Source organism: Triticum urartu, unplaced genomic scaffold (genome assembly GCF_003073215.2).
Source record: "Triticum urartu cultivar G1812 unplaced genomic scaffold, Tu2.1 TuUngrouped_contig_4665, whole genome shotgun sequence".
Taxonomy (NCBI): domain Eukaryota; kingdom Viridiplantae; phylum Streptophyta; class Magnoliopsida; order Poales; family Poaceae; genus Triticum; species Triticum urartu.
Window position 1 is genome coordinate 1 of NW_024115272.1, and position 12,084 is coordinate 12,084.

At 43.5% G+C, this 12,084-nt stretch overlaps 1 protein-coding gene and 1 long non-coding RNA gene across 3 annotated transcripts; one reads left to right on the forward strand and one right to left on the reverse strand.

Annotated features, from left to right (window-relative positions):
* Window positions 1-13: 13 nt before the first annotated feature.
* On the forward strand, window positions 14-3,315 carry LOC125528143. Of its 2 annotated transcripts, XR_007292328.1 has the most exons (5): window positions 14-823; window positions 911-1,430; window positions 2,556-2,901; window positions 2,979-3,070; window positions 3,178-3,315. It is a non-coding gene; the product is annotated as an uncharacterized LOC125528143 (long non-coding RNA). The 2 variants fall into 2 exon arrangements; XR_007292327.1 differs by having other exon boundaries at window positions 14-1,430.
* Window positions 3,305-11,782, reverse strand: LOC125528141. Its single transcript, XM_048692650.1, has 5 exons — window positions 11,448-11,782; window positions 9,500-9,710; window positions 3,843-8,579; window positions 3,671-3,728; window positions 3,305-3,571 (listed from the first exon to the last, which is right to left on the reverse strand). The coding sequence occupies exons 1-4, from the start codon at window positions 11,610-11,612 to the stop codon at window positions 3,709-3,711; spliced, it is 5,133 nt and encodes a 1,710-aa protein (XP_048548607.1). The 5' UTR covers window positions 11,613-11,782; the 3' UTR covers window positions 3,305-3,571; window positions 3,671-3,708.
* Window positions 11,783-12,084: the final 302 nt, after the last annotated feature.

The window sequence follows — 12,084 nt, forward strand, 5'->3', positions numbered from 1 at the left end:
AGAGCGGTGGTGCAGTGTGCACGGGCTTCTGTGATGTCTGTGTTTGGAATGGCAAGATGGTGGGACCTTCCAGTTCCAGAGATGGACTGCAGTTGAAGCTTATGACCTTGCATGAAGAGCCATCCTGTGTGTTGCTGGGTTTCTGAAGCTGCTGCTGTCCCTGGAACCCATGTTTGCTGTTGAACTGACTTGCTGGTGCCTCTGCAACTTGCAATGAGCGGGAGGAGCTCTCCGAAGCAAAATGTGAAGCTTGCATCGGTTGCATTGCGGAGAAGAGATCTTGCTCAGTTGTCCCAGGCAATGGAGGCCCCCAAGTGTGAGACAGCACCATTTGCTGTGCCATCGAACTGGTCTTCTTGAAGATCTTACATATGGTCCAAGAGTCCTGTTTTGGGCAACAGAAAAGTGACCTTAAGAATTTGACATAACATTTGAATTTAGCTCTGTAACTACATAATATGAATTGAAATGCTTACGTTGAGCGGGATGTTCTTGTCGATCGGTCTCTTGGGAAGTGATGGATCGGTTAGCGAAGGAAGCCTGAACTCATGCATCATCCAGTCGGTTTTGATCCCTCTTGCTGCCCTACCTCTGTAGAAGACAAGGGACTTCTTCAGGCCTATGCACCTGGTGTCTTCGGAGGAGTAGATCGGCCTGTCTGTTCCTGTGGCTTTCCAGAACCCAGCTGCTGTGACTCGGTTTGGCCTCGCGCTGTTGCGATATTTCCGGTCCCTCGGGCAGTAGAAGTACCAGTCCGTCTCACCGGTGCTCGCAAGCTCTGTCGTTGAGAAGGGATATGGAAGTTAGACTTTGCAGCAGTAAGGTGAGTAATCCATCTATGTACTGTAGGCTAGCTTGTGATGAGAAGATGGTCAATACTACTACTGATTTCGTTCAACTGAACCTCCAGTGAACGGATGAGCCCAAGACTTTCTTAACTAAAGATTAAGGGTGAAACCAACTTATGTTGAATGAGCATCCTAATTCCTAGCCTCTCCTTGGAAGATACTAGTACAATCTTTGGAATTCTCAAAAGTCAATTGCGTCCAATCTGTTAAAGAGAGAAAAAAAGATGTATAACAAGGAGAGGTAAGAAGATGCAAGCTTACTTGGGAGGTCCCACGGGTCAAACTTGTAGATGTCCAGCTGCCTGATGAGCTCAATAGAGATAGGCTTTTGCTGGATCTTCTTCTTGAGGTAGAAACTAACGAGCTCTTCGTCGGTAGGATGGAACCGGAACCCCGGCATGATGATCTCTTCTGATTTGTCCATGTTGACATCATTTATGCCCTCCATTGTAATCTCACAAAGGCTAGCTTGTGCAGTAGTGATTGGCTTCTTGGGATGAAGCTGCTGAGCTGAGGTGAAGACAATCACCGGTCGAGAGATGTACTTATATGCTACCTGGAGCGACTGGATGAGGCCCACAGGTCTGAAGGGTCCTGTTCTTCCTTTAATAATTCCTTTTAGTTCATTCTCAGTTTGAAAGCTGCCACGATTAGTTTAATGCTGGATTAGTATCTCAACTAAGACAGGCCGAGCAGCATGAAGAGATGGATGCCAGTCACTTTCAGTTCACACTTAGAATACTCACGCACGGCAGTAAAAACATTCTTAAACTGTAGTACAGCAACACTTGCCTTGTAGATTTAGTTTTGATTTTCTGTTTTCATCTTTTATTAGCCTCCCCAGATAAACGAAAAAGACATGCAATTCCAGTACGCAGCAATAACCGACCGAAACTATAAATGCAAATCTTATTGAGCACCTTTAGCTTTATTAACAGCAATGAATATATATATTTTTGTTGTCAGTGAATATTGATGTTCTTTTCATACCTGAAACGAAAATTCTCCGTTTCATGTGAGTGCTAATGGTAATCTGTACTTTTTTCTCGAAAAGGAGGATAACCCCGGACCTCTGCATCAAGCGATGCACACAGCCATTCTTTATTAATTATTGAACAAAGCCTTACAAAGTAATACATCAATGAGTCTGAAGCCACCCTCCTGGCAACAACTGTCGCTACTCCTACCAACATGATGAAGGAGGTGCACATAATGACTGCTAACAGTAATCTGTACTTAATTAGTCTAACTTTTGATTCTCCGTTTTATATGCAGTTCCCTAATTAGTCTAGGTTTTGGGCATTACATAATGTGAGTGCTAACATTAATCTGTACTCAATTAGCATAACTTTCAATGTCCATGCGTGTGTGTGTGTGTTTGTGAGAGAGAGACAGAGAGATAAGAGTCCTACTGACTGATTACCCAGAGATAGTGATGGCCTTACCAGTGTAATTTCCTTGCACTTTTTAATGAAGTAGCGTGAGGTACCCTGCTAGCTGAGTGTTGGAGCAGAAGATTCTTAGTAAGGACAGTTTTGTAGACTAAATAAATTTTACTAATCGCCTGAGTTGCCACGGTGGAAAGCCGGTCCAATTTGCTCCAACAGCTAGTCAACTTTTTTTGCTGGTCACTCCACACGGCACAGTTGTTTCTTGCCCCGTTGCACACTCCAGAAAGTAATGATGATCTGTCTATTCTGTTCTCAGGATCCACATGACGAACCGGGGAAGGGCCGTCTTTGATGACATCAGACCCGCTTGATCGACACTGTCAAGGCGGCAGAGACAGGGGTGTGGGCTCGATGGTCGGTAGGCAATGATTGTTCCGGCTAGCTCTTGTAAACCTGGGTCATCCTTGTTGGTGTTGAACATTTTTTTTGTTTCTTCTTGATGTGTTGAGATCGCAAAGCTTTCTTGTTTCTCTCGTAAATCGACTGTCGGTGGACCATGTTTTCTTCATGCACATGAGACATCTGACACTGCATCAGCAAACTCAAACAAACTTGACGCCAAGTTTATTTTCCTGGCCGACACAACGTCGATTTTGATCAAGGTCCGTCAGTTATTTATTCCTGACAGACTGTTCAAATTTTTGTGCGGAAACTGATACATCGTCCTGTTTTTTCGAAGTTAAAGGCACTGCAAGCAAGCAAATGGCCGTGAGCATGATCAATTAATCCTCTCACTCTGCAACTACTAAGCAACTACTTGGATCTTCAGAGGTAACCCTGGCTTCCCGAATGAACTATTCAATGAAAACTAACACCGTAATTCAGTAAATCAAAGTGCACCGGCTGAACAGAGCCAGCTGATTTTTCCACATTCGCAGCACAGTCATCAGCAACCTGGTACCAAGCACCCAGGGTTCGAAAAGGCGGTCACAAATTCCCTTAAATTTAACCAACAAGAACTGTGCATGCAGCATTCATCCCAGACAACAGATACTAATGCAAAGGTAACCAGAGACAGCATAACTAACTAGGATCAGTTCCAAGAGCATTAAGAAGTCTCAGACACTTAATTAAACAGATTCTGGCCCACAAGACAGAGATCCACACAAGTTACTACGATAGCAAGCAAAACAGCAGCTAGTTTAGTGCTGAACTGAAAGCAACAAGTTGCCTTGAGATGCTAGTAATGAAGCACTTAGTTTGCATTCTTGATAATGCTCCAGATAACGCAGCACCACCAAAGCTCTCCCTGCCACTGCGGCCATCAACAGCCTGTGTCAAGGAAAAGTTGACAAGTGTCAGGCTCCATTGCAGCATATGAACAGCATCCTGCATGCCCAAGCCCAAAAGAATCAAAATAATTGTCCTCACCATTTAATCGCAACGGAGCATCCGAAATCCGAAGACCCCTAGCATTTCTTGCTGCCACCTATATTGTCCATAAAGAAGAAGATTGGAGTTGTATACAGCGGCATCATTACTAGGGAAAAATTCAGACGTGCTATAGTGAGATGAACTCTGAGTTTGTCAGGGAGGGACAGACCTAGTGATGCAGCGTTCAGGAACGCCTCGTCTTCAGGGAACAGCTGCAGATTCTTCGACTTCAGCAGGTACTTGACAGCATCGTCCTGGAAGTCCACCAGGCTGCCGACCTTCACGAGTTCAGCAAGCGAAGGGATGCGGTCTGGCGTCTCAAACAGCAGTCCTCGGGCTATCTCGTCAGCAAAGTTCGTCGCAAACTCGATCTTCTCTTTGTAACCAGCTGCAGCACCAGCACCATTGCTTTGCTGAACATACAGCTTTGAGCTCTCCCTCTCCCACCTGATCATCCGGCTGGCCTCCATGTCCACAGCCTCTCCGGAAGACAGCTTCACGCGGTACCCCACCATGATCGGCTCCTTGGTCTCCAGGACGCTCACATTCAGCAGAGATGAGACCATCGCGTGCCGCTCTTTGGAGGAAATGTCCAGAGCAGGATCAGCAAGGAAGGCAAGGACTATCTGGAGCAGACCGGCACTGATCACCTCACGCTGGTCAGCAACCGTTTTGCAACCGCCATCCTGGCCCAAGGTGACAAAAGAATCGCTCTTCTTGACAGCTTTGGATACTGCCTGAACACCGATGCTGCCATATATGTTGTTGAGCCTTGCTCGAGAGACGGAAGGAGGGTACCAGATAAAAATGGATTGTCGAGGAAGCTTGTCGAACAGATCCTTAAGCAGCAGATCGTCAGGAATGAACACGTCCTCCTTCTGCGATAAGATGATCTTCCCATCAGTGCAAACTGGGACCTTCACGCAGCCAGAGAAAAGCCTCTCCATGCTCTCGCTCCAGTTCCTTGCCATGAATTGCCAGAAAGCAGAGCAATTGGTTACGGATATCTCACCGCCAGAGCTCTCCCATGCGCTCCAGAGCTTACAGTGGTCTTCGGCATCAGGGCCATGCCTCACGCCGAAAACAGATGAGAAGAACTCCAGCAGCTTCCTGTCATCATAGTATCTGTCTAGGAAATGCAGCTGCTGGCTGAAGAGGTTGTTCTGATCATGAAGAACACAGCTCAGCGGGCTCACCCATTCTCCACTTCCCCTTTTATTTGGTATCCAAATCCAGTCAGTGCCCTCTTTGTTCTTCTTCTCAGGCTCCCAGCTGCACTCCTTGAGGTACAAGTAGATCCTGGAAATGGTAGCAGTTTCTTTGTGGCTCCTCAGATGCTGAGCAACAAGGCCATGCCCACATCTAACATCCACAGTTACTCCGATTGCCGCCAGTGCATCCTTGAATGAGGCGATCTCTGAACCATAGAAAGATTCATCGATGAAAGGGCCATCTGTTATGCAGATGGAAGACTGCTTGGGATCAAAGAGTATGCATCCATCAGGAGATTGGTATCCAAGTGTTGTCTTCAACCACTTGCAGCTAGTGATTTCCTTCATAAATTCCTTGGGCAATGTTGCCATACAGGCCAAGCAGCTCTTAACAGACCCAAGCAACGACAACACGGTGGCTGCAGAAATATCTGCAGTGTCTGCAGGAATCTTGAGACCATTGATGACAAACCTAGCACCATGGGCTTTCACTTCTGTTGTAACACCTAGTTCTTTCAGCTCAGCCTTGTAACCATGTATCTCTTTGCCTAAACCACCATTAGAGTCACCATCATTGATGAAAGGTAATTTTGCAATGGGTGACAGAGACTGCCAACTTTCATCAAATAAGATTGCATCCGAAGGTGACCTAAATCCCAGTGATGTGTACACCCATTTCTCATTTCGCATGGAGTTGAAAAGATCAACAGGATTTGGGTTGTGTGTTCTCAGCTGCCCATAACATGCTAGCAGAGCCAGGACATTCGCCTTTGTAAGCGATGACTTCTCTACCATCTGCTTGAAAATGTTTGCTATAGCCTTTGATGCCTGGTCAAATCCTGTGATCAACCCTGTCTTCTTCAACTCTTCTTTGTACGGGCTTATCTTACTGCCATAAAATCCAGAATCAACTACAGGAACTCCGTCGAACACCTTTACCAGGCACTCCCATTCTGGATCTAGAAGAAAAGATTCACTAGGAGCACGGAATCCCACATTGGTCTTCAACCATTTCAAATCTCTGAGCTTCCTCAAGAAATCATCACATGGGCTAGCATACCGGATGCACTTGAGGATTAGTGCAGTAGCATCAGAAGTGATAGATGAAGAACTGAACTTGAAATTATCAATTATAAGCTTGTAAGTCTTTTCACTGTTTTCAAACCCAACTTGAACACCAAGCAACTTCAGCTCTTGTTTGTAGTCAAGGATGGACTCGCCATAGAATCCAACATCAAGGAATGGCTGGGTACTGATACAAGATGCAACTGCCCAGTCTGAATCATATATGATACAGCAAGAAGGGGACCTGTAGCCCAGAGTACTCTTCATCCATTGTCCATCTTTCACGCTGTTGACTAGTTCACTTGGTGACAGAACCTTCTGTTGAAGAAACCGAATCAGCCGAAGCAGCTCATATACATGCTGTCTGGTCAGCATATTGCTTGCCGCCATCGACATGAGCCATCTGCCGATGTAAGCTGATGCCTCCCCAAATTCAAATCTTACCCCGATCACCTTGAGTTCCTCCCTATATGCATTCATTTTGTATTGATAGAACTGTTGATCGATCATTGGTATATCAACACAGGAAGACCCATTTTGCAAGAGATTACCCCACTCAGAACTGGACATAAATGATTCAGCCGGGGGCTTGTATCCGACTGATGTCTTCAGCCAACTTCCTTGTTTCACACAAGCCAAGAAACTAGCTGGTAGTTGTACACCTTTTGCCTTCAAATTCCTTATCCATTGCAGTAGCAAGATTGCATTGTCCACAGTCAGAGGTGATGAGACTGTCGGGAAACTTGCATTTGGAGGGTGTATGAACGGCACATCCGAGGCCTGCATCTTTGTCTTGAGAAAATCCAAGATCTGATCTGCCGGTGTGTCGTACCCGGCGAAATGACCTGCTGACTTGTAATCTGCTGACAGTTCGATGTATTTCTCATTCCTCCATGGGTTTGTGCCCATCAGTCCAACCCATTTGCTACCATTTGCAGGAACTAGAATGCTTTGTCTTTCCGTAACTGCATTGCCATAGTTGTCAATTACCGGCATGGTACAACACAGGTCTGCTAACTGATAGCTCTCCATGTAGTTCTTATTGGATGAATGATACAGAAAGTGAGAAAAGGCGATGGCAGGCCTTCGATCACAGTTCAAGGACTTGACCACAATATCCCCGTAAGTGTATACAGATACAATCTCCACTTTTGCATGGCTCTGAAGCCAGTATGTCACTTTTTCCTTCTGCGCGAAACCTTGCAGAGCTGTTTGTGTACTGGGAGGCACAAAAAACCGGTTAGAAGATGGAAACTCCTGGTTCCAGCTGATAAGCCATGACATCCACTTCCGATCAGATGCAATACACAGTCTATCACTCCACTGACTAGCTCTAGATATGCTCCAGACAGATACATTTTTGTTCCTGTCAACATACTTCAGCAGAGGAATTTGCATCATCTTTGTACTGGAAAAGCTTTGCCAACTGTCTGCGACAAAAGATACAAGTTCAAGATAAAGCTGTTCATCTACATTGCTGACAAGATTAGACCCCTCGATGCATTTTGCATACCATTCATGGCTCACACTGTTGACATCCAGAAATGTAAGAACACTGTTGTATGCACTCTTGTCGAAATGAGAGCTGAGAATGTAGGTTCCATGGGTTGACAGGTTCTTAAGGTCCACTCCAGATTCTCTCGCCTTGACAAGGATATCCCAAAATGCTGGTTTGAGCCGCGCAACCTCGCAAGGCTTGCAAAACATCTTCTGTGGAGTGTGAGACTCACATGGAACTATATCCTCAACGAGAACCTTCTCTTTGATGCCAGACCTAACAGGCTCAAGTAAAGGGATCAGCGAAGGACTGACTGGCAGGTAATGGAACATCGACGGAATAGTCATTGCTGGTGCATCTGTTCTGGACTTGACAAGTGCTACAAAGGCATTCATGAATGCACTTGGGATACACTCCAGAATTCCCTTGTTCCATGGACTATCGAATAGTATCGCCTCTCTTGACGATGCAAGGAGGAAGTCAGCCTGAATGATGAAGGGGAAGTTCGTTACCATCTCCGTGGGAAGGAAAGCATATACGCCAGGGGATAGCTGCTTCCCACGAGATAGTCGCTCCTTAAGAGGGAAGGCTAGGGTGATGACCCACTCATCGATTTCAGTACGCTTGTCCACCCTGTTCTCTGCTTTGACAGGGAACCTCTGCCTCCACATATGGTACCCGCACTCTGCTTCACTCTCATTCTCTTGAGCAGATAAAAAGACCGTGTAAGACTCCGCGTGCATGTTCTTCCTCACTTCAAAGTTCTTCTCACTCGATATTGCAATCTCACTAACAGTGCTGCCTCTAGCGTTGCCGTTATCTTCACGGACAGAAAGCCGCCTGATCTTTGACAGAAACAGTAGCATTTCTGGATGCAAGCTTGACAGCTGCTGCTTCACCGCAGTGACCTTCTCATCCTTCAAAGGCAGGACGATACAGGTTGTTGGAAGGTCTCTGGTAGACCCATATGTCTGTTTGATATCTGAAAGGCTAGGCCTGGATTCAACCCACTCCGGGACAATGTATCCAATATTGCATTCTGGACATGGCTTCTCATTAAACTTGATTTGATACCCATTACTGAATATATGGGGCTGGCTTGATATCAGGAACACACTTTTGAATCCAATACCTACATAAAAAGAGACATTGATATTACAAATTGTGAGTTTCAATATAAGTGGAACATATACGTTAAGCATGTACATAACCACAGACTAACTCTTCAAATGAAATGGCTAAAACTGTTATATGGGCCTATGTATCTTTTGCACATCGTATCTTGCTACGAATGGAAACAATTGCCCAGCATGCCTTAAAAACAAAAGTAAAGTGACCCATGCTTAATTTTATTTATACCAAGTTTGTATTTGATGGATCTGCTTCAGTAAGCTATTGATGAAGGGTAATGTTTTTCAATCAGAAACATACAACAGGAGGGGAAAAAATTGTTAATAAAGTTGATGTGCCATGTGCATGAATTTGCCATGAAAAGGAAGAATTTTAGGAGCCTACCAGAAACTAAACTTTACCTAGCAAGGCTAAGAAAGAAATAGATCCACACACTTTTGAGACAATAGTGAAATACAGAAGTGACAACTTAACATCAAGAAGATTTGATGCAGTAATATATATGATAAATAACGAGTCTTACTCTAGATACAATGGATCTTAAAAGGCCAGTGTGTGGATCACTTTACAAAACATGCACACATCTCTGTTTCTGAGTGTCAGGAAATGAACGCATGATATCTTGCACCACAAATCATCTCAAGCAATACTGGGCATGCTGCACCCAATTTGTTTTGCAAAATACATATACATTATGAGAATATTTGCTCCATCACCATTCTAATTAAGCACTAAATTAAGTGCTAAATAGAATTCTGCCCATCTTATATGTCATTTGATATATAGCAGCTATCATACCGTTTGACAGGGAAAGTTCCAACCGGTGACGCGCTAACAAAATTGAAGTTCTAACATTAAAAGGTAAAATGCTTAAAATTGGCCAAATTAACACAAAAGGATTCATGAGCTGCAAAGGTTCACCTTTCTCTCCAATGTACCCCTTGTCCCTGTTTCCTTTTTTCGTTGATTTGCCCACACCACAAATAGACTGAATATTGGATGGAGAGAAGCCCTTCTCATTGTTGAAAATGAGTAAAGTTGACGATGCACCAGATCTGGTGATGTCAGTTGATGTTACTAGAAACTCCAATGAAGGTGCTACTCCATCAGGGTAGTCATTGTCTTCAGCGTTCTAGTTATTGAGGAATAAAATATTAACATGGATGTGATATTGAGCAAATACAGCTGAATCAAGTGCATTAATCTGAAATGCAATATATATATATACCAAAACTTCAATGAGATTTGAGAAAACAAGGTCATGTAGCAACACACAAGTTTGGCAGAGTCACAGTTATTTCAACAGTCTTGATGGCAAAATTGTAGACTGTAGTATCAAGTTATCAAATCAAACAGGTAAATTGCAAAATAGCATGGAGGCAATAGTCAAACTGAAAATGTTCTCAAGGCTAAAGCTACAATGGTTACATCGGATCTGCAATGGTTTCTTATTGTGGAAAAGAAATAAAGGAGATCTCTGTTTTCCGTAAAACAGAAAATGGTTTCATTGGATCTGAATTTGGTATTTTTCTTTTCTTTTCTTTACCGTAGTAGTGTTCCTAAAACAGTTACTTCATAAATACAAATACGAGATCATTTAGCCCTCCATTTTTTGGAGAACATGGCCACCAGCCACCATAAATCCAAATACGAGTCCCCTTGCCAAAAAAAAAAGAAGAACCCAAATACGAGTTGAATAAATGCACTGTGGTGTGAAAACTGAAAATGCAAAGTAAACACAGAAAATGCAAGTTTATAGGCTCAGAGTGCCTAGTCCCAAGTAAAACGAAAATACAAAGGTGAACATGGGTGCGCACGCACCCATGCGAATAGTAAATTCACAAAAAATACTAGAAAAAAATTAAAAATTTCTGAAATTTCACGGTATGAACCTTAGTCAACCATTTTACTCACGTGTGAAGTTTCATGATGTATTGACACCCATGCTATTCTTAGTGAAGAAAATACAAATGCGACCATACTATTCATTAAACAGTGTTTTTAAATATAGCTTCGATTAGTTTCGATTTTGTCATTTTTGCCTAGATTACCACGGATGTGATTTCTTCGTGAAGCTTCATATGCGAGTATACTGATTGACTATGTATATTACAAAATAAATTCAGATTCTTTTATCTTTTCTAGCATTTTTTCTAATTTACTATTCATAAAGGGTGCGTACGCACCCATGTTCACCAAATCCACGTCCGATCCTATACTATGCAACTGAAGGGTAGGCCCTACTCGACATCAAATGAGCTCACAGGAAATTGTGGTGAGCAGAGAAACCAACAGTCACTTATCACTAAACAGTGCTTAGAAAAGTAAAGGAAATTACTCTACATTAATAGGACATATAAGAAAAATACTAAAAATAAAACATTGCTGCCTTTTCCAACTGAAAATAAAAGAATTTGTTGTTTCGTATTGGAGAAAGAGGGAAGGTACAGAGATATGTGGAAATTTGATAAAATACAGGGAAAATAGCAGGATCTCTTTTTTATTTTTTTTTGTGGGAAAAAATAACCAGGTTTCTGCGCAAATAATAAAACATAAAGTTGTAAGTGAAAAAAAGGCCGGAAAGTTCACTAGGGGTGTATGTATAACAATGAAATTAATCAGAACTGTAGATTTTTGTAGGCGACGAGCACAAGATGAACCAAATGCACATAGAAATAATTCGTTAAAGCATTTTTAGGAAAAAAACCAATAGATCCGTACGCTTTCTTGAAAATGCATAGAAATAAATCCACACTAATCTGAGCACGCATAATAGAGTCCACACTCTTGGTTTTTTTTTGTACTACTAGCATAGTAGTAGCATTTGTAAAAAGAAAAACAGAGTGCCGAAAGAAGAAAGCAGGGTCACCTGGACGAGCTCCATGAGGAAGTGGACGTCCTTGGAGTAGAGCTCCTGGCTCAGGTAGTTCACCGCCTGGTGCATGTCCTCCGCCAGCGGGTTCTGCTCGCCGCGCCCGATGTAGTACCGCTCCCGCCGGAGCCTCTCCACGTGCGCCCGTGCAGCCGCCGCCATCGTCGCCGGCCGGAGACGACGACGACCAGCGCTTGCGCCGTTACCGGAGCTCGTCGAGCGGGCTCCCAAGGGGAGGAGATGGTTGGTTGGGTGGTTTCGGAGGTGGGAAGTGGAGGAGTGGGCGGCGGTTCCTGGGCTTCCTCGCCGGCTTTAAACGAGTTGGGTGTGCGTCTATTGGGTACCCCTTGCGGTCGCAGAGGACGCTTTATTTCCTCATTGGATCTCTTTCTTTCTTTTATTATTAATTAATGGTTTTCTGGTTTAAGTGGTTTATTTAATTTCTAAGACTATCTACAATGGGAGTAACATAGGTAGTAACATCACACATACCTAGATAAAATGAATGATGTGGCAAACAATAAATGAAGAAAGAGAGACATGTGGTAACATAGCTAGTTACTACTACTATGAATAACATCACACATATCAAAGCAAAATGAGTCTATAGCCTAATAAATGAAGTGTTGCATAT

What these genes read in the sequence shown, in the direction of transcription:
- LOC125528141 (XM_048692650.1), bottom strand. Translation starts at nt 11,612, where the DNA reads ATGGCGGCGGCTGCACGGGCGCACGTGGAGAGGCTCCGGCGGGAGCGG. An exon ending in GGGGTACATTGGAGAGAAAG is followed by an intron (nt 8,580 to 9,499) that starts GTGAACCTTTGC and finishes CTTTTTATGTAG; the next exon opens with GTATTGGATTCAAAAGTGTG. An exon ending in CCTGAACGCTGCATCACTAG is followed by an intron (nt 3,729 to 3,842) that starts GTCTGTCCCTCC and finishes TGGACAATATAG; the next exon opens with GTGGCAGCAAGAAATGCTAG.